The 25,563-nt window shown below is 58.7% G+C and overlaps 2 protein-coding genes across 26 annotated transcripts in view; one reads left to right on the top strand and one right to left on the bottom strand.

The window, feature by feature from the left end:
- The window catches only part of ADCY7 (adenylate cyclase 7), a 54,201-nt gene extending 31,191 nt beyond the window's left edge, over nucleotides 1–23,010 (top strand). For 6 of the 22 annotated variants that reach the window (XM_082711283.1, XM_082711284.1, XM_082711282.1 and 3 more), the window contains exons 4-26: nucleotides 760–921; nucleotides 1,546–1,695; nucleotides 2,088–2,236; nucleotides 3,006–3,117; nucleotides 5,727–5,854; nucleotides 6,032–6,190; nucleotides 6,422–6,554; nucleotides 9,556–9,747; nucleotides 9,884–9,918; nucleotides 10,410–10,493; nucleotides 10,896–10,968; nucleotides 12,442–12,539; nucleotides 13,312–13,393; nucleotides 13,736–13,861; nucleotides 14,737–14,829; nucleotides 15,872–16,062; nucleotides 16,893–16,923; nucleotides 17,348–17,503; nucleotides 18,059–18,205; nucleotides 19,265–19,369; nucleotides 19,574–19,688; nucleotides 20,292–20,416; nucleotides 20,580–23,010. In XM_082711283.1, coding sequence (XP_082567409.1) covers nucleotides 760–921; nucleotides 1,546–1,695; nucleotides 2,088–2,236; nucleotides 3,006–3,117; nucleotides 5,727–5,854; nucleotides 6,032–6,190; nucleotides 6,422–6,554; nucleotides 9,556–9,747; nucleotides 9,884–9,918; nucleotides 10,410–10,493; nucleotides 10,896–10,968; nucleotides 12,442–12,539; nucleotides 13,312–13,393; nucleotides 13,736–13,861; nucleotides 14,737–14,829; nucleotides 15,872–16,062; nucleotides 16,893–16,923; nucleotides 17,348–17,503; nucleotides 18,059–18,205; nucleotides 19,265–19,369; nucleotides 19,574–19,688; nucleotides 20,292–20,416; nucleotides 20,580–20,726 — 2,793 coding nt within the window. In that variant the 3' untranslated portion in view covers nucleotides 20,727–23,010. Of the gene's footprint in view, nucleotides 1–759; nucleotides 922–1,545; nucleotides 1,696–2,087; nucleotides 2,237–3,005; nucleotides 3,118–5,726; nucleotides 5,855–6,031; nucleotides 6,191–6,421; nucleotides 6,555–9,555; nucleotides 9,748–9,883; nucleotides 9,919–10,409; nucleotides 10,494–10,895; nucleotides 10,969–12,441; nucleotides 12,540–13,308; nucleotides 13,394–13,735; nucleotides 13,862–14,736; nucleotides 14,830–15,871; nucleotides 16,063–16,892; nucleotides 16,984–17,347; nucleotides 17,504–18,058; nucleotides 18,206–19,264; nucleotides 19,370–19,573; nucleotides 19,689–20,291; nucleotides 20,417–20,579 lie in introns of all 22 variants that reach the window. The other 16 variants (XM_082711272.1, XM_082711271.1, XM_082711273.1 and 13 more) reach the window with 3 other exon arrangements.
- Nucleotides 23,011–24,372: 1,362 nt separating this feature from the next.
- BRD7 (bromodomain containing 7) overlaps nucleotides 24,373–25,563 on the bottom strand; it is a 35,118-nt gene continuing 33,927 nt past the window's right edge. For all 4 annotated transcript variants that reach the window (XM_082711292.1, XM_082711294.1, XM_082711293.1 and 1 more), the window contains exons 16-17: nucleotides 24,941–25,084; nucleotides 24,373–24,610 (exon numbers count right to left, since the gene is read on the bottom strand). In XM_082711292.1, the coding sequence (XP_082567418.1) occupies nucleotides 24,555–24,610; nucleotides 24,941–25,084 (200 nt within the window). In that variant the 3' untranslated portion in view covers nucleotides 24,373–24,554. The remainder of the gene's footprint in view (nucleotides 24,611–24,940; nucleotides 25,085–25,563) is intronic.

The raw sequence follows: 25,563 nt of genomic DNA, 5'->3' as shown, positions 1-25,563 counted from the left end.
AAGGCTCAGGGGCCAGTTCTGGCGCTCTGGCAGGATGGCCGGGTCCTGATGGCCCTCTGCTGTGCTTTCCTCTGTGTCCTGTCATTCCCGGCAGGCCATCCCAGGTCGGGCACGGATGCTGCCAAGACCCCAGGCTGCCTGGCCACCAGCCGGTCCACCCCAGCTGAAAAAGAGAGCCCGTTCTTAACCAGCTTGAGTCCCAGTGGCCTGGCTGGTCACTATCACCCATGGTGGCACCCTCTGGTGGGCCGAGGCCCAGGGAAGCCGGGCAGACTGGGGGTGGTGGGCGGGGCTGCGCTACCAGAGGCCAGTGGGCAGTCCTAGCCTTCGGGTACTCACCACGCTTGCGCAGGGGGATCTTCACCACGCCTGCGCAGGGAGATCCCCAGCGCTGGGCGTGGGGCGGGAACTCCTCGGATCACCGTAGCCTGGAGTCTCAGTCCTGGAGTTTCGGTCCTGGGGACGCCTGGCCTTGGCTTCAGATTGTAAATCAGCACATAGGAAAGGATGGGTCATGTCGGCTGGGTCTGACTCAGATGCGGAGTTTGGTTTTTTCTTCTTCCTTTGTGTGTGTTTCACTGTCCCTCCTCACATGGGAAAGGCAGGGGCCACCCTGGGGGCAGAGGGATCAGGATTCAGAGCCCGTCCCCAGAAGTTGAGAGGCTGTGGGGGCCCCCGACATCCGCTCTGTCTGGGACTGTGTCTTGGCGTGGGGGCAGCGTGGCCGGTTCCCGAGCCTCCCTGCTGCCCTGCCCCCAGGTGCCCTTTTTCCTGTTCATCGTCTTCGTGGTGTACACGCTGCTGCCCTTCAGTATGCGGGGGGCCATCGTGGCAGGGGGAGTCTCCAGCATCTCCCACCTCCTGGTGCTCGGAGTTCTGATGGGGGCCTTCACGAAGCCCAGCGACTGGGTGGTACGGCAGGTGAGGTGTGCACGGGGGATCTGGGGGCGGGGCAGCCGCAGGTCTGGTCTGGGCCTGAGGATGCAGAGATGGGTGTGGCTGAGTTAGTCCTGAGAATTCAGGGCCCTCCAGTGGGCTAGGGAAGCCAGCCCCCCAGGCAGGGATGTGCCCCGCAGCCTTTCTTCGCTGGCCTGCGGTGCTCCAGGAGCTCTGGCCCTCCTCCCCGAGTCCAGTGTGCTGCTGGGAAGGCCATTCTCACCAGCAGAACCACGTTCTGACAGGGCTGGGGTTATCCCTGGGTGCTCTGTCTTGTCTCTGCATTGAGTGACTGAGAAAGCAGAACCCAGAACTCTGGGCACTCATCGGGTACCCTGCCTTCTGTGATGGTCCTCAAGGCCCCACTTGGGCTCTATGGGATGATGGGCTTCTGCTTCCCTGGTCTCTGGGGCCCTGACTCTCCAGCTGCAGAGAAGGGCCTGAGACCTGATCTTAGAGTCACAGTGACTCTAGGGGACCAGCGCCCATCCAGGCTCCCGTTTCCCTGCCTGCTGCCGAGGGTGCCGGCCTGAGCGTGTGGGAGGTCGGAGAATTGGGATGGGGCTTCGGCCAGGCTGAGTGCTGAACTCGCCCTTGGCTCACCCCCAGCTGGTGGCCAATGCTGTCATTTTCCTGTGTGGGAACCTCACGGGCGCCTTCCACAAGCACCAGATGCAGGACGCCTCCCGAGAGCTCTTCACCTACACCGTGAAGTGCATCCAGATCCGTCGGAAGCTGCGGATCGAGAAACGTCAGCAGGTGTGGGCCCTGCCTCCCCCTGGAGCCTGGTCCTGCCCAGCCCTGCCCAGCCCCACGTCCAGGGTCCTCTCTTTCTGCACCTCAGACCTTCGCGGAACAGCGTGTGCCTGGGGCGCAGGGTGGCCCCCCCGGGCTGACTTCGCCGCTGGGGACGTGGGAGGCTGGCTCAGGGGCAGGACGCAGGCCGGCTGAGATGGAGGGGGGCGCAGGGTGGCCCCCCCCGGGCTGACCTCGCCGCTGGGGACGTGGGAGGCTGGCTCAGGGGCAGGACACAGGCCTGCTGAGATGGAGGGGGCCGTGGGCAGGATGGGCAGGACCAGAGGGCAGATGGAGGCCACTGGATCGCTGAGCTTGTGGCCTGATGTCCCCCTGCCTGTCCGCATGGGGCCCAGGAGAACCTGCTGCTGTCAGTGCTGCCGGCCCACATCTCCATGGGCATGAAGCTCGCCATCATCGAGCGGCTCAAGGAGCGTGGAGACCGCCGCTATGTGCCCGACAACAACTTCCACAGCCTGTACGTCAAGCGGCACCAGAATGTCAGGTGAGTGGCCGGCTGGGCCTGCGCGCGGGGTCCCCCGGGGGCGCCTGGCCCTGGGGCGGTGGGGTCAGATCAGATTGGTATCAGTCGGATTGGAGCTTCCAGTAGCCCCCTAAAACGGCAAAACTCTGTGCCTAAGTATGACTTTGGGGAAAAAAGGGGTCCTTTTGGGTGATTCTCAAGGGGGCCCAGGTCCCCTCGAAAGAGGTGATGTCTCCAGTCCTGGGTGAATCGAAGGGGCTATGGCCCCTTACTGGAAGGCCCCAGCCTCAGGGACCCGGAGGAGCAGGTGCTGTGAGCTGCTTGCTCTGAGCTCACGGACTCAGGAGCTGGGAGACTTGGCGCACACTGCGGCTCTGGTTTCCATCAGGCTCCAACCAGGCCTCGGTTTGCTCATCTGTGGGATGGGAGTCCTTGCAGGGGAGTGTCAGGTGTGGAGCCCAGCTCAGGGGAGCTTGGAGTTGCGTCTTGCCATGGGGTTGAGTTCTGAAGATGTGAGGAGGGAAAAGGACCTTCTGAGGCACCATTGTCCGGCGGTCCACAGTGATGGGGGGCCTGGGACTGGCGGTTCTCAACGGCCTTACAATTCTGGGTTGCTGCCTTTTGCCTTGATACCAAGCTTCTGGAACGTTCCTTTATCCTTATGGCCTGGAGCTTTTCTCCCATCCATCTGGAGGCTGAGGGGTGGCTGGGGCGATTGGGGTCAGGCAGGTGCTCAGGGGCTCCCCGGGGCCTGGCACTGACCCTCTGTGCCCCCCCGACCCTCCCCCAGCATCCTTTATGCCGACATCGTGGGCTTCACGCGGCTGGCCAGCGACTGCTCCCCCAAAGAGCTGGTGGTGGTGCTGAACGAGCTCTTCGGCAAGTTTGACCAGATCGCCAAGGTGAGCCCATAGGCCTTCGTGCCGGCGCCTGGTCCCTGGGAGTGGCACGTGCCCAGGGCTGTGCTGCGATGGGTGTGTGAAGGCCCAGGCCAAGCTTCAGAGGTCAGCAACTGCTTTTAAGCGGCCCACGGTGGAAGTGAGGTCATGTGGTGGCCGCGGCAGCCTGAACTCTGTCCCCAGCGAGTGAGGCCAGTTCGGAGACTGGTGGGATGCGTGGGGACATGCATAGGGGCTCAGGCGCTGGTGGGGGTGGGGGCGCTCAGGAAGGCTGCCTGGAGGAGGAGTTGCTCCGTCTCACTGCCCAAGGGCAGCAAAAGCCGGGTTTGGCAGGGAGCTGGGGAGGGCTGTGCAGGGCTTTGCCTTCTGACAAGACCTTGGGTGGACCACACGCACATTCAAGTTTGAGATGCCTGAAGGGAGATGCTGAGAGGGAAAGGAGCAGTTCTGGGCAGAGGGAAGAGTGAGTGCCACAGGCTGGAGGAGAAAGAAGTCTCTGGGGCCCTTGGCATGGACGCGGCCCAGCATGACTGGGTGGAATATGAGGGGAGCCAGGTGTCGGGGGTAGACATGCAAGAACTTAGGGCTGAGGAGAGGAGAACTTGATCTGAGGATGCTGGGGAACATGGCAGGTGCTGAGGAGGGGAGGCCACTGGGTGAGGTGGGCTCCCGGGTCCAGCTGAGCAGGGAGAGGTCTGGAGACGGGCTGGGCTGGGCTGATCTCATGGTTTGTCTTCATGGACGGCACGGGGCCCGGGGGTGGGGTTGGAGGCAGGGGCAGGGGTCGCGTGCATGTGTGTGTGTGCGCACGCATGTGCGTGTGCGGGCATGTGCGCACTCAGTTAACTTATCACATGGTCCTGAGACCTGCCACGTGGCAGTCTTGAGCTCTGTAGGGGGTGGGGGGGCGCTTGGGCCTGCCCTCCAGTTGTTCCCAGCCTGTATGCTGTGCTGTGAAGAGGAGTGTAGGGGGCTGGGGGGCGTGCGGAGCACCTGGCCCAGCTTCAGATGCAGACGGCTGAGCGGTGGCCGCTAAGTAATGACCTGAGGGTTAAGATTTAAGGCCTTGACTGTGCTGAGTAAAAGCCGACACCTGTGCCCACACCTGGGTGAGTTCCGAAGCACCCCCTGCGTGCCCCCATGTGTGCAGAATCAATGGTCAGGTCCTCGGTGGGAAGCGAGTTCGGGCCCCACCCTCGGCAGACTTTCTCACAGCCGGAGCTAGGAGGGATGCTAGTTCTAGGAGGGACTGCTCTAGGAGGGACGGCCTCACCAGAGTGGCCTTCACACGGGGGTGACCAAATTCCAGAAGATCATTCCTAGCTGGGAGTGCCCTGGAGCACTGTCCCTCAAGGTACTGTGGACCGAGGGACTCAGAGGGCCTGCCTGGTCTGGAGCCTTCCTTCAGGAGCTTCCTTCCTTCATGACACCTGGGCCATATGTGGGCCACGCCTGGCTTCCAGTCTCTCATGGCCCTTTCCCTGCCACAAAGTCCAGGGACCCTCCCTTTCCCTCTTGGTCACAGCCTTCCCTCTGTGGCGGGGGCAGGAGGCAGGCCCTTTGTATGGATGGGGAGAGGGAGGCTTTCGGGCAGGCCTCTGTGAGGGGTAGGGCTGTGGCTGGGAGCGGGCCTGGAGCTGGCATGGAGCCCCTTCTTCAGGGTCCCTAAATCCCCATCCCCAAGCCTTGGTATGTGTGGCCACCTTTGCCAAGGGCTGCCAGAGGGCCTGGTGGCCACAGTACTACCTCAGATGGAACGTCAGAGGCCCCTGTCTGGGCCCCTCTTCCCCTCAGGGGCATTTTCCTATGTGACCCCAGCCTCAGTGTTTGGTTCCATCTTTCTGTTCTTTCCACACTCCCCAGACCCTGCCAGTCTACATCCCTGGTCACTTGGCCGTTTCTCCCCTTGTCTTGTGGCACTGGTCTTCATGTCCTCTACTTACTCTACTTTAGCTGCACAGGCTGCTTGTTGGGTCTCAAACAGCTTTCTGACCACGGGGCCTTTGCACATGCTGCGCCTTTCATCTGCCTGGAACACTCTTCCTCAGATACTGGTGTGGCTTCTTCCCTCAGTTCCTTGGGGTCTTTCCCAAATGTCTCCTTTTCTGGGAGGCCTTCTCTGGTCTCCTGGAGCTTCCTGTCCCCTCCTGCCTTTCATTTGCCTCCTCAGTACTTATCAGTACCAGGTATCTCTGGGTTTTATTTATCTAGTTTAGCATCTAACTGCCACTGGCGTGTGAGCCACATGTTGTAGGGAGCTTTGTCTGTTTTGCTCACTGCTGTGTGCTGGTGCCTGGGGCAGGGCCCTGTGCTCAGTACACATTTCAACACTGCAAGACTGAATGAAGCCAGGACAGCACTCCCCCAAGGGGCACTCCGGTGTCCATCTTTAGTAATACTCACTGTAGTCCCTGGTGTTTGCTTAGAGACTTCCCTGTCCCCAGTGCTTTTCCCAGGCCTGGAAGCAGCTCCTGGTGGCTGGTCACCCAGAAGGGGCCTCGGGCTAGGAAGGAGCATGGCTCTCCCTGAAGGGTGCAGGGAGGTGGCCAGCACACGCTGACCCCAGGTTGTAGCTGTGTGCCGACCAGGCTGCTGCTTGCCCTGCCCTGTAGGCCAACGAGTGTATGCGGATCAAGATCCTGGGCGACTGCTACTATTGTGTGTCGGGTCTGCCTGTGTCCCTGCCCACCCATGCCCGGAACTGCGTGAAGATGGGGCTGGACATCTGCGAGGCCATTAAGTAGGTACCATGGGCGGGCGCAGGGTCCCGTTCCCATCACAGACCCCTTCTGCTTCCCAGGGGAATGCGTTGTACCTACTTTGCAGATGAGGAAGCTGAGGCTTGGGGGTGCACCTGGCTTGCCTGGGTCTCTCCTCAGTCCTGGGTGGGATGGGGTGATGGGACTGCTCTCCCCAGGCAGGTGCGAGAGGCCACAGGTGTGGACATCAGCATGCGTGTGGGCATACACTCGGGGAACGTGCTGTGTGGGGTCATTGGGCTGCGCAAGTGGCAGTATGACGTGTGGTCCCATGACGTGTCCCTGGCCAACAGGATGGAGGCAGCTGGAGTCCCTGGGTGAGGCTCAGTGGGACAGTGGTGGGGGTGGGGGCCATGGGCTGACTCTGGGCTGGGGGAGGGGGAGGTAAGTGGTTGGTCAGGGTGAGGTCAGAGAGGGGCACCATAACCTCGCGTCGGGGAAGTGAGGCGGGGCTCCGGCTGGCTTGGCCCTGTGTGCTGTGCACCCCTCGGGTGGGTGCTGGCCTTCTCTAGGCTCTGCTGCTCTGACTCGGGGCTGGGGTCCCCCAGACGGGTGCACATCACAGAAGCGACGCTGAAGCACCTGGACAAGGCGTATGAGGTGGAGGATGGGCACGGGCAGCAGCGGGACCCCTACCTGAAGGAGATGAACATTCGCACCTACCTGGTCATCGACCCCCGGGTACGAGGGGCAGTGGGGGGCTGACGGGAGCCTGGGATGTGCTGGGGAGTCCACAGATGGAGGGTTTTCCTCTTCCAGGCTGTAGAGAGGTAGGGAAGAGGCCCGCCTGGAGTGGTAGTGGGAGTGAGCTCCTTGTCACTGAGTGTGTTCCGGGCGCCACAGCTTCTCTGGGCCCTGGTGAGATTGGAGTAACAGTAGTGCTACCTCAAGAGGAGACCGAGCTCGCGCCAGCCAGGCTCTCACCACAACTGGGCGCCTCATGAACATTCTAGAAATGATAGTCACACAGTTTATTTTCCTGGATGGTACCACTCATTTCCCGCATTTTGAAAAGACACTTTTTGTCAGACTTGCTTTGGGTAAGACTCAAAAAAGGACAAGGAGGCAATGGCCAGGGGACCACTGGGCAGGGGCCTCGGAGGTGTGTTGTGGGCTCTGCTCCCTGGGGGTGGTCGCCTGGCAGGCTGACACCTCCACCTGCTCGGTGGCCCTACTTTCGTCACGACCCCGTGGGGGATGCAGCTGCTGGGCTGCTCCGAGGCTGGCGGGCCCTGGCCCTGCCCCGCGCCCACACAGCCCTGCTTTCCTGCCGTGGGAGGCCAGCTCGTCTGGCGGCCTGGGTGAATCATCCTTGGGGCTCGCTCAAGAATGTTGGCCACGAAGGGCTCTTTCCAGCTCCCTCTCGCTCTGGCCCTGGCTGTTCTCAGAGCTGGTCCGACTGCCATCTCTGGGGGTCATGGAGGGCCAGCCTGTGAGCCGCCCCGGCCCCCTGATGTTCCTCAGGGATAGGAACTGCCCAGGAGCCTCCACTCCTCGGCCAGGGGCCGTGGATGCTGAGTTAGCATCTGGGGAAACTTTTCCTGAGGATCTCGGGGCTGTGCCCACCCCACAGTCATGGAATATAATCCAGCCCCTCCCCCTGCACCCCACAGCTCTGGGCCCTGCCCTTCCTTCCCCTGAGGGTCCTTCACCCCAGCCACTGTCCCCCTGCTGCCCGGCTCTTCGTACCGCAGGACCCTTGTCACTGCTGCCAGCTCTGCCTGCAGCACTCTCCGTTCCCTTACGAATGCTTCTGTTTGTTTATCCTCTTTGCTTGTTCACGGTCAGTGTGAGCTCCCCGTGGGCAGGCTCAGGGCAGGGGTGCCTCTTCTCTAGGCTGTAATCCCTGCACCTAGAGTAGCGCCTGGCCATGGAGCAGGGGCTCCGAGAGCGTGTGACCAGCAGAAGCAGAGCCCCAGGCCCGCAAGGCAGTGGCCGGCACGGCTCTGAGCCCTTGCTGGCAGGGCCACCTGCTCGGCAAGGCCGCTGCAGGACCCATGGGCAATCGATTTCTGACCAACAGCGAAGACGTTTCTAGCATGAGTGTTTTGTGTCGGATATCACCGGGCTTCTTATATTTTTTCCAGCAACCCTACCTTCCCCATCTTAGTTGAATGTCACGGATTCGCATAGTTGAGAATTCCAAAGCCCAAAGGGGGTGTTGTGGACAGTTTCCCTCACGACCTTGTCTACAGCTGCGTTCCCTGCTGAAGGACACGGTATGGGGGAGTTTCACTTCCACAGAGAGGCCGATGTCCGTGTGAGGAGTGGAGAGACTCACCCGGCCTCACAAAGCCGAGGGTGGCGGGCCCTGTGCCCGGCTGGTACCTTTCTCTCTTCACCTGATGACACAGTCTGGAGACCCGCCCTCATGTGTACATGGAGGCCCCCGCACGTGCGCCCGGGTTGTCGACACGGTGGCCCTTCCCCAACTCTGGCCTCCCGGGGCCTGCTTCGGAACAGGCGCCTTTTCCCTCAGAGCTGATGGGTCTTTAGTGCACATTTCCTGCACAGACCCTGAACTTGAGTGGCTGGGGGCTGTGGGGGCGGAGCTGCCGACCTGTGAAGGGGAGACGGATAAGGTGACTCCAGGGTGGGTGGCTCTCCGTGGGGCACGGCACAGTGTCAGGACCCCGGGACTCTCACAGAGGCTGCATTCCAGCGGGTCCCGTGGGCCAGGCAGACAGGCGCACCTCAGGGTTTAGACATGTTTCTCTCCTGAAAGGAGGCTAGAAGTTTCCAGGAAAGCTGCTGCCTGTGGCTTGGAGAGTGTTTGCGGCCCTAGATGCCGGGCCTCATGGCTGTTTGCAGAGACCCGAGGGCACAGGGACTCCTGGAGGGCGGGCGCCTTCAGAGGGTAGGGGACTTGGAGATGGTTCGAGCTCGTCTCCTGTGGCTTTGGTGCTGTCTCTTCTCTCCTCCATTTACAGTCCTGCCCGCCGTCCCCAACAGGGGAAGGTCCCCTGCAGTTGCTCATATGGCCAGGGGGTGGGGGAGGCAGGGAGCAGGTTGGGCCTCACTAACACCCCCTCCCTGACACGGCCACAGCAGGCACAAGGCAAGCAATGGTCCCTGCTGTGGTGTAGGGGCCACGCGAGTGGAACTCTCTGGAAAGCCGCCCAGGGGGTGGGGCTGGACTTTCGCTTGGCCGGTGCTCTGGTTCTCTGGGTTCCCGGCCTGTTCCCCTCTTCCTCCAGCTGCTCCTTCAGGAAGGACATGTGCTGGCCACATGTGGGTGGGCTGGGTAGGACGTTTGCAGCTTTTCTGGGCGCTGTCTCCCCAAGATGTCCCCACGGGGAGAGGCCAATGGGCTCTCAAGCCCCAAGGGGGACAGTGTCGGGTCCCACAGAGCCTCACGGGGTTGGCAGGAGCTTAGGACTTGAGCCCAATCTTTCCCTGGAGAGGTGTCTGAGGGGCTGTGCGTAGTTGTGTGTGATCCCCAATTTCCTGGTCAGCTGGGAAGGACAGGCCCCCAGCCGGGTCCCCCGTAGCCCAGCCTACGAGCGCACTGGGCCGCAGCCGAGGGGTTGCAGACCCAGCAGCATTTCTGCCGTTCTCTCTTTCCACCAGCCCGGCCAGTGCTCCAGGCAGTGGGGCATTTCATGGGGAGCAGGATGGGCGCGGGGGCCCTTCCTGGGCTGAGAGGGAAGGGGAGGGGACAGGCCGTGTCTGTGTCCTGCAGAGCCAGCAGCCGCCCCCGCCCAGCCAGCACCTCCCCAAGCCCAAGGGGGACGCGGCCCTGAAGATGCGGGCGTCTGTGCGCATGACCCGCTACCTGGAGTCCTGGGGGGCCGCACGGCCCTTTGCACACCTCAACCACCGTGAGAGCGTGAGCAGCGGCGAGACCCCGGTCCCCAGTGGGCGGAGGCCCAAGGTAGGATCCTGCTTCCCGGACTGCTCGGTCCTTGCCCCCTGTGTCTGAGGGTGCGGGAGAAGAGAGACCCAGTCCCAGGACAGACTTCGGGGGTCCCTCTTGGCAGAATAACTGTCCCCTCTCCCTTCCCTTCCAGACCATTCCCCTGCGGCGCCACCGGACCCCTGACAGGTACGTGCACTGTCTCCTCCTGTCAGCTGTGGCCTGCCTTCCTGGCTAAATCCTGCCCCAATCACTCCCTTCGGGCCCACTTCCTCCAGGCAGGCTGCCCCGACTATCCTCTGTCCAGGAGTGCAGCTCGGAGGGGCTGTGGCTCGGAATCAGAACTTCACAATCGCGGAGCGCCTGTGGAGTCCCCACTGTGACAGGGGTGGTGGTGTGTGTGGGGAAGCCAGCAGGTGGAGGGCAAGAGGCCTTCGAGGGCCGCCCTCTGCTCCCGGCTGGGCTGGCCGGCCAGCTGGGCCTGCTGCTTGATGCCGGGCGTCCATTTGCCCTCTTTGGGCCTCAGTGGGACCTACCTATCCCTCAGCCACTCCGCACGTGGTTCCGGGGCCTCCCGCGGGCATCTGGGCACCCGGACTGGGGAGCCATTTCACATGCACTGCTGCCTTTGGGCAAGTGGGCGAGGGCCTGGGGTGACGCGGTTCGGGTTTGTGATCCAGGAGTTCGTCCCCCAAGGGGCGGTCGGAGGATGACTCGTATGATGAGGAGATGCTGTCGGCCATCGAGGGGCTGAGCTCCACAAGGTGGGACCTGGAGGCCTCTGTTTGCCCTGTCCCCCCTCGGGTAGGGGTTCCCTCGTCAGCCGTGCCCCCTTATGCCTGCATGCCTGGTGGTCCAGCTCCGACTGTGTCTGTGGTGGCTCCTAGGCCCCACTGATGAGAGTTCCTGAGAGTGGACTTCTGTTCCCCCACCCCTCCCCCGCCCCATCTCCCCCACCCCCTCCTCCCTTCTCCTCCTGAGGGCGGGGCCCTGCCCACTCCCCCCTTCCCCCACATCCTTTCCCCCTCCCCCTCCCCATTTGCTCTCCCCCCCTCCCGCCCCCCACCTCCTGAGGGTGGGTCCTCTCTCCTCCCCCATCTCCTCCCAAGGGTGGGCCCCCAATTTCCCCAGGCCCTATGTCTCACTGCCTGTGCCCGCCACCCCAGGCCCTGCTGCTCCAAGTCCGATGACTTCTCCACCTTCGGGTCCATCTTCCTGGAGAAGGATTTCGAGCGAGAGGTGAGGGTCCCCCAGCAGCCCCAGAACAGGGGCTCGAGGCCTGGGGTGTGATAGCGGTGCAGGCCACGGGGCAGCCGATGTTCCACGTCTGTCGTCTGTTTGGGGAGGGTGGTGGGGAGTCACCCCATCTGGCTCGGGCTGGCTTGGACCCTCTTCCTGTTGCCCTCACTCCGGGACCTGACGTGTCCCGCGTGGGTTTGGGAGACCTTCGCTCCCTCACAGGCTAGAACCTCAGCCTCAGGGGCCGGTGTGCACCATGGCCTGGTTCTCCCTTCTGGCTGCTACAACTACATGCTTTCGGGCTGTAACACTGTATAGCCTATAGCTGTTTTACTTATTTATTGATGACCTACTGGTTTCTGGCTGTGTCCCAGGCACATATGTATGTCCTTGAAACCTCATCGAGCTGGACAAGGGGGCCCCGAGAGGGTGGCCCCGGGCCCTAGAGCTCTGGTGCTAGGACCTCTTTCCTCTCTCAGCCTCCAGCATTGGTAGTGGGGGGGTGTCTTTCTCTGGCTGGGGCTTCCTAAGTCCGGGGCTACCTCGGTGAGGAGCTTGGGCACTGAGGGAAGCCTGCCCAGCAGGCCTTCCAGCAGCTGTGTGACTCCGGGCAGCCTGCTGGACTCTCTGAGCCCCAGTCCGCTCACCCGTGGCAGGAGCCCTTGTGTCCCGAGGTCATGAGATTGTGCCTGGTGTAGGGGTGTAGGCAGCACGGTGTCCCCCCCCCCCCCCCCCCCGCCCTGCTAGCTAGGAGCTTAGGCCTGGCCTTACTCCTGGGTTTGGGGGAGGACAGACTCACGACAAGACCCAGAGTTCAGATTTGGTTCCTGTCCATAAGCTTGGGGCCATGGGCTTCTCAGGCACCTGGGAAGTAGAGTCAGAGACCTGGGCTGGGTGGGGGAGGGGAAGGGATGGGTTCTAGGCCTCAAGGAACCAAATGAAGGTCCTTTGGTCATGATGATGCCCCATCATCACCTGGAACTCAAGGAGGGTGTGAGGTGTGTTTGTTTTTTTAAAGATTGATTTATTTGTCGGGGCGCCTGGGTGGCTCAGTGGGTAAAGCCTCTGCCTTTGGCTCAGGTCATGATCCCAGGGTCCCGGGATGGAGCCCCATATCAGACTCTTTGCTCAGCAGGGAGCCTGCTTCTCCCCCCTACCCCGCCTGCCTCTCTGCCTACTTGTGATCTCTCTCTCTGTCAAGTAAATAAATAACATCTTCAAAAAAAAATTGATTTATTTGTTTGAGAGAGAATGTGCGCACGAATGAGACAGGGGAGGACAGAGGGAGAGGGAGAAGCAGACCCCTGCTGAGGGGGACCCTGAGATCATGACCTTAGCTCATGACCTGAGCTGAATGTTTAACCGAGGGAGACACCCAGGTGCCCCCAGGGTGTCAGTTTTGGTTAACTGGAGCCGGGGTGGGCTGGGAGGGGGCCGGAGCGAGTGGCCCTGACCGTCCCTGTCGCCCCCCAGTACCGCCTGGCGCCCATCCCCCGGGCCCGCCACTATTTTGCCTGTGCCAGCCTCATCTTCGTCTGCATCATGCTGGTCCAGGTCCTGCTCCTGCGCAGGTCAGTCGGGCTGGGTGGGATGCGTGGGCCCACTGGGGTCAGCCCAGGGCCCCCGGAAAACCTGCGTGCGCTGTCCAACCAGCACGAGTTGCTGGTGCTTTGAGTTCAGTGACCTGAGTCCTGGAGTCCCAGAAACTGGACCAGGGGCTGGGCCCCCACCCCGGGGTCATCAGTGCTTGCATTTGATTCCATCAAACGTGCTAGTCCTGTCAAGATGCAGGCCTTCCCGACCCGAGAGCTGTGTGGCCCTGTGGGCACGTGGCCTGAGGCATTTGCTGTCCCAGAAGGACAGGCTCCCAGAACCGTAGCCACCGCCAGCTCCCTCTTAGAGGTGGGAAACTGAGGCTCAGAGGGCTTTGTGCCCTGTGTAGGTGCACGGCCCCTGCTGGTGGGGGGTGAGCAGGGCAAGTCACAGGGAAGGAGTAAGGTCAGCTATTGGTAGATTCTAGAAGGGTGATGAGGCCAAGGGATCCTCTAGGTTTAGGATGCGCTTCGTAAAGACGAGACAGGAAGAAGCCCTTCTGTCTGGTACTTCTGTGCCGGCCGTGGGTCTGAAGGCCCTTAAATCCGTACACCAGTCCTCGGGTGTCACGAGTGGAGCAGCTGGACCCCGGTTCTCAGAGAGCCCCTTTGCTGTGTGTAGAAGGGGGTTGGGGGAGGAGGCGGCCGGGAGCCGCACAGTTGGGGTCAGGGTCGGGGGGTTGGGGAGCATGCCTGCAGCTTGGCCCTGGGCAGATGGCCCCCAGAATGAGGGTTTTCTGCTCTTCAGCAGGGCCATTCTCGGTTTGTCCTTCGGGCTGGTGGCCTGTGTGGTGGCGCTGGTGCTGGGCCTGTGCTTCGCCCATGAGTTCCTGGTGAGTGGGAGGCCCCTGGCTGGGTCCTGACCCACTGGCCCTCCGCGCCCCTCCTGCTCAGGCGACAGTTTGCAGAGCGCTTCTCCCAGTGATTCCACCTTCCTTGTGCTGCTGGTGGCCCCCAAGTGGCTGTAGCTGTCCCCAGGCTCTGAGGGTGGGGACGTCCCTTTTCTGTCTGTGCATGGTCCTGAGCTCTGGGCACGGGGCGCAGTCTGACTACGGACCATCCCTAGCGGAGCTCTCACATCTGTGGTCCAAGTGCCCCCACATCTGCTGGGCACTTGGACCAAGGGGTCCTTGTCCCTGTGTTGGCGGCGGCCAGCTGACCCCACGACTCCACAGAGGTGCTGCCCGGCCCGAGGGGTGTTGCAGGCCATCTCTGAGAGCGTGGAGACCCAGCCCCTGCTGCGCTTGTCCCTGGCCATCCTGACTATTGGCAGCCTCCTCAGTGTCGCCATCGTCAACCTGGTGAGTTCTGGGGGTTGGTGGGGACAGCGAGCCCTGGGGAGGAGTCTGCCTGCCTGTGTGTGCTTCCTGCGGGGAGAGAGCCAGTCCTTGACCCTGGGCACCTTCAGGCTCTCAAATCCCACAGTCCCCCGCCTGAGGGCTGTGTCTGGTGTAGCTCTGCAGGACCCTGGGGGCAGGCTCCCCAAGGCCCCCAGAGGCCCGCCTGGGCTCCTTCCCTTTCGCTTTTCACATGAGGACCCAGGGCCCCCAGGGAGCTGATGTGGCTGCCCCCGCCCAAGGACGGGATGTCTTGAACCATCCGTGTTCTTGGCTTCCTCTGCCTTCTTCATCCTCCTCCTACCTAGCGAGGCTGTGCCTTAGTCTCTCTGAGACTGTTCCCTCATGAGGGGCGAGTGGCCCCGGGCACTGGCTGGGACTTGAGCCCCTGCTTCTCAGGCCTGGCTCGTGTGCTCAGTGCTGCGGACAACATGTGTCCCTGCTGGTCCTCCCAGCTCTGACCTCTCGAGTCAGGGGCTCTTTGTGGCTCTGAGACCCTGTGTTACCTGGGGAGAAGGGGGCTCACTGACCATGCTGATCCCTGCTTCTCCCTCCCTCCCCCCAGCCCCGAATCGGCCTCCGATGCTCTGGTGACGGTGCACACAGGGCTTCATTTTGCAGCCTCCTCTGCCCCAGACCCCTCCCCACCACGAAGCTGATGCCCGTGGAGGAGGGGGCGGGGCGCTCTGGCCACTCCTGGAGCGGGCCTGGCAGGAGATGCCCATGCCGCTCGTGGAGGCCTCGGGCCCCTGCCGACCCCTGGCCCCGCTCAGCCTGGGAAGGTCCTGGAGTCCCAGGTCCCTGGACTCCCCACTCACGGTGACCTGTCTCCTCTGTAGCTGCTGATGCCTTTCCTGGCCCCAGAGCTACCTGTGGGCAACCAGACGAGCCCAAGCCCGATGGATGTGGGCAACATGTGTGAGCCCCTCCTGGTGAGTGTGGGCTGGGCTGGGCCCTGGTTCAGACCCCTGGGTCCTGCATGCCCTGAGATGGCCCTGCTCTTGCACAGTGCTCTGCCGGAGCGCCTGAGGCCCTGCTGCGGGAGAGCAGAGTCCAGCCTCTCCCGGGAGGTGGAGAGAGTAAGGCCCAGGCAGGGCCAAGGTGGTCTGTGGTCCTGGAGGACGCAGGGGCTTTGAGGCTGGTGTGGCTTCATCCAGGGTATGCGGGCAGGAGCACCCCATGCCAGGACTTGTCTCCTGACAGCTCACCTGACAGCTGGCCATCAGATGAGGAGGGGCCCGGAGAGGTGGACTGGTGGGCCTCATGGGTGCTGGAGCCTTGGGCAGGCTGACAGCAGGAGCTGGGACTGGGGATCCTGATGGGTGGCAGTGGAGGGCTGGGGGACTTCAGGGGCCCGTGGTGAATTTCAAGCTGGTCTCCGCTGGGCAGGGGCTAGAGAGGGGACAGGGAGAAAAGCTGAGGCACGCAGTGAGAGCGGGGGCGACATTTGGGATGTAGAACCAGAGGGGGGGTTTGATCTAAATTGGGAGAAGCACGAGCGCCAGGAAGGAGAGCTTGGTCTCTCTTTTGGGGGCAGTGGGGAGCCACGACATGATCTTGAGCAGGAGAGTAACCTGGGCAGTGATGCCCTTTGGGGAGGGCAAGCTCGGTTGGGCAGAACTGGAGGTGGGAGGCTGTTGGGTGTGTGCACAGCGCTGCCCTCTCCCTTGTCACGTCTACAGGCTACTGCAGTTGCAGTTACTTCTGCTTCTCCCTTCAGTGAGTTTACCTGCCATAAGTAGAAGTAAACATGCAGGGAAAACAGTGCGATGCTCCAAAGTTCTAGATTCTGTTGTCTGCTCTTTGCTAAGAGAGGTCACTGAGGCAGGAGAGCAGTGACCCAGGCGCTCGGAAGGTCTCAGCGCTGGAAGGGGGCTCAGAGGCAGCAAGCCGGCCCTTCAGGCGCGCCCCCTCCTGGTGACCCTGGGTGCAGGCGCTGCTTCCTGATGACGGACCCCTCCCCCCAACCCCCAGTATTACACCTGTAGCTGCATCCTGGCCTTTGTCGCTTGCTCGGTCTTCCTGCGGATGAGCCTGGAGCTGAAGGTTGTGCTGTTGACCATGGCCTTGGTGGCCTACCTGGTGCTCTTCAACATCCACCCCTGCTGGCGGATGGACTGCTGTGGCCTCGTGGCCAACCTCACCGAGACCAACGGTACCCTCAGGTGGGGCCCGAAGCACCTCCAGTCCCACCACCTGTCTCGTGTGCTCCGTGGGGTGTCATGTCAAACCGTGCTGCATTTGCCTTTGCAGTCCCATCTGGACTGGACACCCGGGGGGGCTGGGCTGGCAGGTGGCACAGTCTCCATTTTCCAGGATGGTCCCAGGTCTACACTCAAGAGCTGAAGAGTGGGACTCATCTGCAGGTTCTCTGGGGGACACCCTGAGTCCCACGGAGGCTTCCTGGGTGCTCCGGTGTCTACGCCATTCTGGGGGTGTGGAGTGGGGCGGGGGCTTCAGCTCTAGGCCGCACCCCCCCCCCCTCGAGCCATGTCCCAGATCTCCACAGAATTCTGGAAAGAACAGTTGTTTCCAGCCTGTCCCTGGACAGGTGGCTGACCCCTGTGGTGTGGGAAGGGACACTGTGTGGGTGCCTCTGGGGGCTCTCCGCCCCAGGTGGGTTGAGGAGAGGGGCCTGGCTCTCCTGGAATTTGGGGACCCAGAACAAAACCTGCCCCCAGGGGTCTGCTGGCAGGGGCAAACTCCTTCCGCCGAACTCTATGTCCCTGACTTGGAGGCGTGCTCGGCGGTCCCCTCACCTGCCTGCAGTATTTCTCCTTCAGACTCTGGTGTGAGCCGAGCCGTCACTGCAGCGCCGCCTCCCCACCTTCCGGTCAAAGCCTCTTCTCTTCCCAACCCATAGTGGCCTGTCTAGTGTCTGTGCCTGGAGGGCAGAAGTCTGTCCCCCTCTGCCTCCCCGAGCCCCACCAGCTGGGGCACCTGAGGGGCGGCAGGAGCAGGAGTGACTCCGGCCTTTCCCCTTCGTGTCCCGCAGCTCCCCACCGTGTGTGTGGAAGGACCCGAAGGTGATGATCAATTTCTACCTGGTTCTGTTCTACGTCACCCTCGTCATGCTCTCCAGACAGGTAGGGCCTGGGAAGCCCCGGCGGCCCGTGCTCAGCGGGGAGACACGGCTGGGGAGGGGCAGTGTGGGAGACAGCGCACAGCCCCCTAGGGAAGCCCTGGTCCCCAGGGTGGTGGTCCCCGAGTCTTTACCTCCCCTTCCCTCAGGACACCAGTGACATTTGGTTGCATGGGTCACTTGCGAACCGAGTCAAGGCTGACTGGGATTCTGAGGCCACAGGGAGGTGACCGTTGAGCTGGTGACATTTGCCGGGGATGCAGGGTGGAAGCACTGAGGGGCTGGCTCAGCAGGTCCCGGGGCTGCTCGTGTGTCCTCGCGTCCCCGCTCACGATGGCCAGGACACTGACGCTGCCTGCTGTCTGCAGATTGACTACTACTGCCGCTTGGACTGTTTGTGGAAGACCAAGTTCAAGAAGGAACACGAGGAGTTTGAAACCATGGAGAATGTGAACCGCCTTCTTCTGGAGAATGTCTTGCCTGCCCACGTGGCCGCTCACTTCATTGGTGACAAGTTAAATGAGGTGTGCTGGCAGGGGCTGGGTCGCCCGGTAGGGAGAGACGGAGGGTATGGCTGTGGTCGGGGGGCCTGCACTTTCCGGGGCTGTGGTCTTCACCCATGTTACGGGGCCGTCCGGTGGTGTGTGGTTTGGGCATCGGCTGCACGTCCAGGCCTTGGTGGTCTAGATGGTCCATGTGGATGAAAACCTGCATGTTTCACAGGTTCCGTGCAGCAGCGTTTTACAGAAGAGGGGACGGGCCCCAGGGCTTAGGACCCAGGCCTCCTGACTGACCTTCCCCCACCCCCCTGGCGCTCAGCGTCAGCCACAGGACCCAGGGTAGCGCAGAGCCAGAACCACCCTGAGCCTGAACTGCCCCAACCAGGGCTCTGAATCTTTTTTTTTTTTTAACAGCCCCCAGAGAGGAGCTCAGGCGTAAGACAGGCCAAGTGACACTTGTGTCACACTCCCCTCCCCTGAAAGTTTAGTGGGCCGGGCCGAGGGGCCAAGTCCCTGTGCTTGCATGGCCCCTCCCCCGGGGCGACTGGCACAAGGGCATCCTCCCCCACCTCCATTCAGGACTGGTACCATCAGTCCTATGACTGCGTGTGTGTCATGTTTGCGTCCGTGCCGGACTTCAAAGTCTTCTACACGGAGTGCGATGTCAACAAGGAGGGGCTGGAGTGTCTGCGTCTGCTGAACGAGATCATCGCCGACTTCGATGAGGTACGGCCCGCTGGAGGAGGGCAGGGTGCGGGCCGGGAGCGCCCCCCAAATCAGGAGAGGGACACGTGCGTCTTTTTCCTCGTTTCCCTCCATAAGCACTTTGTCGTCTTCTCTGTGCGGGCAGCAGGCTAAGGTCAGATTTAGGTCCTTGAAGGAGGCAGTGATCCCCTTATCTGTGGCTTGTGAGCCACAGTCAGCCACGCTCTGGCAGATGACCACCCTCGACATACGGCCAGGTCTGTAGTGGCCAGACACCACGTCACAGCATCCCCGCCCTGTGCCACGCTTCATCTCATTACGAGGAGGAGGAGGCGGCATGAATACAGCACAGGAGCATGTTTTGAGAGAGGGACCATCCACGTCACTTGTTGGGGCACGTGAGAAGTCATGCCTGACTTCTCTCCACTAAACCTCATCACAGGCGAGCTCGTGGGCGAAGGAGCACACGCCGTGCGGGGCTCGGGACCCTGCGGTGCGTGGCAGCCACTGGGGTCTGGGAGTGGATAAGGGGGTCTGCTGTAGTTGGAGTCCCAGCGAAGCCCATGCTGCCAACCATGCCAGAATAAGTCCATTGGTTTGGGCTTTTTTTTTTTTTTTTTTTAAGGATTTACTTATTTTAGAGAGAGAGCACAGAAGAGGGGGGCAGGGACACAGGGAGAGGAAGAGAGAAAATCTTAGGCAGACTCTACCTCAGCACTGAGCCTGACGTGGGGCTCGATCCCAGGATGCTGAGATCATGACCTGAACCAAAACCGAGTCAGATGCTTAACTGACTGAGCCATGAGGAGCCCCTGGATTTCATTCTTAGCTGCAAACATTCGACGTTCTGGGTAGGTGCTGTCGGGCTGCACTTGCTCCTTCAGAATTAGAGTCCAGATGCGAGGGCCGGAGTAGGGAGAGAGTAGGAGAGAACCAGAAACCTCGTCCCTGCATGGACTTGGTTGTCCACTCACGGCGGGGGGAGGGGAGGGCGCGAGCATGAGAAATGTTAGCATTAGGAGCAGCGGCAGGAGGGACCCCACCCCTTCTCAGACCTCAGGGTGTCCCTTTGTCTCATAGCTGCTCCTGAAGCCCAAGTTCAGCAGCGTGGAGAAGATCAAGACCATTGGCAGCACGTACATGGCAGCTGCAGGGCTCAGCAGCCCTTCAGGGACTGAGAACCAGGTACTGAGCTGAGGTGGTGGCCTCCTGTCCCAGTCTCACATCAGAGGGATTAAACAGGTCCCAGACCAGTTCCACCTCACCTGACATGGGGGGGGGGCACCCCTTCCTGCCCAGTCCTATGAGGAAGGGCAGAGGACCTCAGGGGTCAGCCTGGGGTGGGGCACGGGTTCCCCCGGCTCCCGCACACAGCGCCCTGTCCCGCAGGACCTGGAGCGGCAGCACGCGCACATCGGCATCATGGTGGAGTTCAGCATCGCCCTGATGAGCAAGCTGGATGGCATCAACCGGCATTCCTTCAACTCCTTCCGCCTCCGTGTCGGTGAGGGCACGGAGAGCCGGCTGGGCCGTGCTCGGGGTGGGAGGCAAGGCCCGTGGCTCTGGTGCGCCTGCGCTGAGGTCTGACAAGGCACTGCACTGTCCCGCAGGAAAGGTTTGACAGCTCCCTCTTGTCTTACAACGCTGGTGACAGGGCAATTATCTTGGTTTGCATTGTTTATAAACTTACCTTTAAAACTTTTAAACTTACCTTTAAAAGTTTTGAGAGCTAGGAAGAGAACACTACGGAAAACTGAGAACCCCAAAATCACCTTCTGTAAGTCTTAAAACATACTGAGAACAAAGCAAGTTATTAATCTAACTACTGGGTGTTAGCTAACAGGGCTGGTGCTCAAAGCCCGTTTGTCCTGTGTTGGGAGATGAGCAGATGCTAGGGAAGTGCAAACCTCAGCCTGATCGCTCAGCAAGCAGTTGGAAGAGGGCTGCCAGGGGAGCGCCGCTCCTGCCCCCCGAATGAGAGCTCCTGCCATGGGCTTGGGGAGCTCTCTCCAATCCCCATTTCAGCTGTCAGTGCTTTCTGTGGCTGCCAAGGAGAGAGCCTGAGGCTCAGCCTCTCTGATACACCAGCTGCAAATGTCCCCTTCAGGCATAAACCACGGGCCCGTGATTGCGGGAGTGATCGGGGCACGGAAGCCTCAGTATGACATCTGGGGAAACACGGTCAACGTTGCTAGCCGGATGGAGAGCACTGGAGAACTTGGCAAGATCCAGGTACAACTCAGCTGGGGCCCCTACAACCACAGGGGGACCCGGGCATTGGTTAGCCCTGATGTGCTCATGTGCAGACACGTGTGCAGTTTGGGGTTGGTTCTGCCTGACCCCCAACAGCAGGTGTCCTTCCTGCTTCCCATAACGGCCGTCCTCTTCCTTTCAGGTTACTGAAGAGACGTGTGCCACCCTCCAGGGATTAGGTTACTCTTGCGAGTGCCGAGGACTGATCAACGTCAAAGGCAAAGGCGAGCTGAGGACTTATTTTGTCTGTACAGACACTGCTAAGTTCCAAGGGCTGGGACTGAACTGAGGGCTTCTGGCAGGTGCAGAACATGCTGGAAGTGGATTTCCTTCCCCGAGGCAAGCGAAGGGGAGCCCTCAGCCCCATGCCAGTCACAAAGGCATTCCCGGGGTTTGGCTGTCACTACTCCGGCAGATGGCTGTGTGTGGCTTCCTCGGATTGTGCTAGAGGATTTCTGGGAAGGCGCATCAGACCCCAACCCGAGGCGACCACAGTCTTGCCATGCACGGGCAGCCAGGCCTTTCGTGCCATCTGAGCCTGCAGTGCAGCCTCTGGACTGTGCCGACTGGCTCGCTCGTGCGGGTCAGCAGCTCAGTCCCCTCGGTGCTGTGGCCATCTCCCATGCGCCGCACGTACCCTGCCTGGCCTGTGAGTGCACAAGCAGGACCTGTCTTTTCTAGGAACAGAACCAGGACAAGCCATCCAGGATGGGTTGGGCACTCCTTGCTTCTTAGCCAATCAGCCGCAGGATTCTCTATTTCTCACGCAGGCATTCCAGGAAATAGAGCTGAAAAGGCTGTTTTCAATCTGTGGTTTTATGCAGTAGGGAGGAAAAACCACAGCGGACACTTGCTGCCTCTTGTCATCTCAAGCAGGTGTCTGTTTTAAATGGCTGTATTATTAGTGGAGGTTTTATTCTTTTTAATGACTTCCTAGATGCTAGACGAAATCTCTTCCCTCCAGTGTGCTTTTTAACCCTTGACATGGCACGAGAACCTACTGTCTGGTGTTCGTTTCTGGATTGGCCCAGCCGGGGGTGGTGTGGCTCGGAGTGCGGCTCCCGGCAGGAAGGCAAGCGGCGGTCACCCCGGAAGTCAGGCACCACCCTCCTCTCCCCTCCCCGACCAGTCCGGCTTGCGTGGGTGCTCCCCAGCAGCCTTCCGCGGAATCTTAGCTTCTGTGGTGGAAAGGAGTGGAGTCTGCAGACAGGATGCGGGCCACCTGTAGCGCTTCCTTCCTTTTCTTTAGTCCTCACACCTAACTTGAAGAGCCTCAAAATGAAAAACATCTACTCCACGTAAGCCTGCAGAGGTTGGCCATGTGGGAAGCCAGCCTGCTCAGAAAGGCTGGGATGGTCTTGCTCTGAACCGCAAGGATCAAGGGCAAATGTGAAAAGCCAGGTTTGTGAGCTGCGTCTCAGCGCTTCAGCTGTCGAGAATCACAAGTCAGCCTGAATTGTTTCAAAGTGAGAAGGAACCGAACCACCCCCTTTTTGCTGGATCAGCTTCGCTGCCTCCTCACCAGAGCGTGCCCGGGGTTTCTCCCCCAGCCGCACTCCACTACAGAGCAGAATTCCCAGCTCGGGGTCCTCTGGGAATCCCCTGCCATTCCGGGAAATCTTGCACATGGGAGACTTCAAAAGCGGACGCGGGGCTGCAGCCAAGGGCAGAGAGGACTGCAGCTGACCCCGCAGTCTGCTCAGACCCTGGCTGCGGGCTTGTTGTCTCAGAAGGGTCTGCGGGAGGGGCCGGGTGTGCCAGCACCGCGGTGCCTGCGTGTCACTAGAAGAGAGATGAATGAGGTACAAGACCTTGCCATCCGAAGGGATTTTATGGCAAAAATGCTGTTAAGGGGAATAACCTCATTTAAAGACTGCTTTTCTGCACCAACTTTTCATATAAAGGAATGGTTTCCGGTGAGTACTGCACTGTGACCCATACACTTAAATCGACAGCGACCTGGGCCATGCAGCAGGGCTCCCCTGAAGAGTTCAGGAAGGTTCTGTCACGGATACAATATGGATGCACGTAGGAGTGCTGGGGATCTCTGAGGTGGGCCTACTTCTACTCTGGCAATATTTGAGTTACTTTTATCCTTCAACAACAGAAATCCAGTCCTTTTTATTTCCAATTCAAGCACGGTGCTCTGATAAGCACATTTTGGAAGTTCTGAGTTTCTGATGTGCCGACCACCATGTGGGATGGACCCTAAAAAGCACCTGCTGTCACTTTTGTTCAGTGTGTTTTCCAGGGGCTGGGCCCTTTCCTCACAGGCGTCATTCTGTTTTATGATAGGACAAGTACCTTTTCCAACATTGACCTTTCCTAGGGGCCATGGGGCGGTGTGAAGATTTCCTAACAGAAGATCACTGAGCACAGCATACATGGTGTATATAATAGGTCATGTCTAAAACCAGGTTTTGAGAAGGTACATATGAGTAGGAATTATTCTGTATACTAACTATTTATAGATCTTTAACATTTGTTTCAAAATGTTATACTTCATTTTTATAAAGTACCAGTGTTTCTACTCTGTTTAGCCTTTCATATATTAAAACAGCAATTTGGAAAAACAATGTCCTAAAGTGTTTTGAATTTCAGTGTTTTCTTGGTCTGCTTGAGAAGATTACTGCCTAAATAATAATTGAAAGATTAAAATTAAACTCTAAAAAAGACCTGATAAAATACATAACAATTTTGAAGTTCTTTGGGCATATGGTTTTCAGTAGATTTTTAAGACTGGGTTGTGTTGGAGAATCCGTTTTCCTTCACCCCACTTATTCTTGGTAAATGTTCATTTTCAAAGTCAGGAAAATAAAAACAGCTCCAGCCAGTGGGCAGGGGAGTCCTACAGGGGCTCTGTACAGCCCAAGTTGGGTTCCCTGAAGCAGGCTGCCGTGTGGTGTCTGGTTAGGGAAGAGGACCACATGTCTCCCAGTCTCCCACTCCATTATCTGCTCAAACAGCCGACCTTTGTATTTCAGATAAAAGTAGAGGACTCTCAGTTCAAGGGACATGCTGAGGCACAGGTGGCCTGGGAGACACAGTAAACAGAAATGTAAACTTTGCTTTAAGTTCTGTGATTTCCTTTCTTATTTAGCTTCTTTTATTATGTTTCTAAGTGACTCTCTCAAAAATGGAAAAACTAAACCAAACAGCACCACTGACAGATTAGTGCTATGAAGCTCCTGGTGTGATTTTTGGGGGGCTGGGGACAGGAAGAGTGGATAGGAGAGGTACCTCATCACCTCATCCTACAGGAGGACAGCATTCCCATCAGTTATGCCAGGGATATGCACGTAAATAGAATCTACTAATATTTGTTCTCACAGTGTAACGATGGAAAATCTCACTGGATAGGGATTTTAAAGAAGCATCTGAGCTCTGGTCCTGTCTGTATGCCCTAAGGAAAGCGGCACTGTCACTATTCTGACCCAACTGTGCCCAGGCCCACTCGGGATGGCAACAGGTCTGAGTCCATCCTATTCCTTTCTCATGAGGCCCTTCTTTGGATAAATCATCTAGGTGAAATCTGGTAAGTCAGGGACTATTTGGTTGTAATTTCTTTAATGAGTTTTGACAAATGCGGAAAAATGAGGGAGTTCAGTTATTTGGGGGGACTTGCTGCCTTTTTTTTTTAAGATTTTATTTATTTATTTGACAGATCGACAAGTAGGCAGAAAGAGAATGGGAAGCAGGCTCCCTACTGAGCAGAGAGCCTGATGAGGGGCTCGATCCCAGGAACCTGAGATCATGACCTGAGCCCAAGGCAGAGGCTTTAACCCACTGAGCCACCCAGGCGCCCCGGACTTGCTGCTTTTATCGAAGGGTCCTGAAAAGGCTGTTTTATTTCTTCAGTTCCTCTACCACTTCCCTCTCAGACCCAGCCCTGGGGAAAGGTCAAGGGGCAACTCAGCTGACAGCACCAATAGGGCTCATAGTCCCAGGCTCAGCTTTATTACCTAATACAAGTCCAATCTCTGGAACATTAAAATTAATTGTTCCAAAGTTTAATTAAAAACACAATTTACAAATATTTAATATCTTCTGAAAAGCACTTCCAAGTTAAGAATGAAAAAGAGTATGTACATAATATATAATGAAATACCAGTGAGCTTCAAATCCCATCAGGTCCACACTCGGCAATACCAGTCTTTTTCAGTTCTTCAAAATCTGAAAGGAAAAGTTACGGCCTCATTCAGCACTTTTCCCCTTTTAATTAAAAGGTAAAGGTATCATCCAGAGGAGTTAAGTGCTGACAGCTCTTCTTTACCTCATTCAAGGTTAAAGACTAGATGTACTACTAGGGGTATCATTGTAGATTTTTTTTTTTTTTGAAAATGTGTCACATCTTTGTTTCCCTTACATCTTGTCTAAAGAATAAAAACACTTTATATAATGTCAACACGCAGAGGTAATTTTTCCAGTGTTCCTCGAAGAGAGAGGACTGTGTTCCTTTACTCACAACAGCCCTCCGTCCTCCCAGAAACACAGGGCACTTACCTTCTGTTAAATCTACAAAGTTGTTTTCCACGATGGGGGAGGGGATGGAAATCCCCATTGCTTTTCGAACTCCATACGTGCTGACAATGTCGCCTGGAGTGACTTGCTGTGCAAGTTCTTTCAGATTGCTGGTCACCTGTTCAGCTGGGGAAAAGAAAAGAGAAATAGTTCTAGGTGTTAAAACCTGGTTCCTTATATAATGAACAAAAAACAAAAGAGCAATGCAAAGCCGACCCTGGAACTGAAAGGCTGGAGGTGAGCTGGTCCACAAATACACAGATCTTTTTTTTTTTGACAAGTACAGGACCATAAACCTATTCTCTTCGTTATTATTTTAACTTTTCTTTACTGTAAGAAACAGTATGTAATACATTCGACATACTAAATATATGTTAATTGACTGTTTGTAGGTAAGGCTTCCCGTCAACAGAAGGCTGTTCAAGTTTGAGGGGAGTCAAAAATTACACATGGATTTTCGACCTGCGGGGCGGGGGAGGAGGGAGGTCAGCTGGCACCCCAATCCCTGTGTTGTTCAAGGGCCAACTATGTAAATGCAATAAAGAAACCATCCACAGTTCGCTTCAGCGCTGCTGACAGTGGTGTCACTTCGCAGAAGGTTTTCC

Source organism: Mustela nivalis (assembly GCF_964662115.1).
Source record: "Mustela nivalis genome assembly, chromosome: 18".
Taxonomy (NCBI): Eukaryota; Metazoa; Chordata; class Mammalia; order Carnivora; family Mustelidae; genus Mustela; species Mustela nivalis.
The sequence above is the reverse complement of the archived record's forward strand: the minus strand, read 5'-3'. Positions and strand labels throughout refer to the sequence as shown.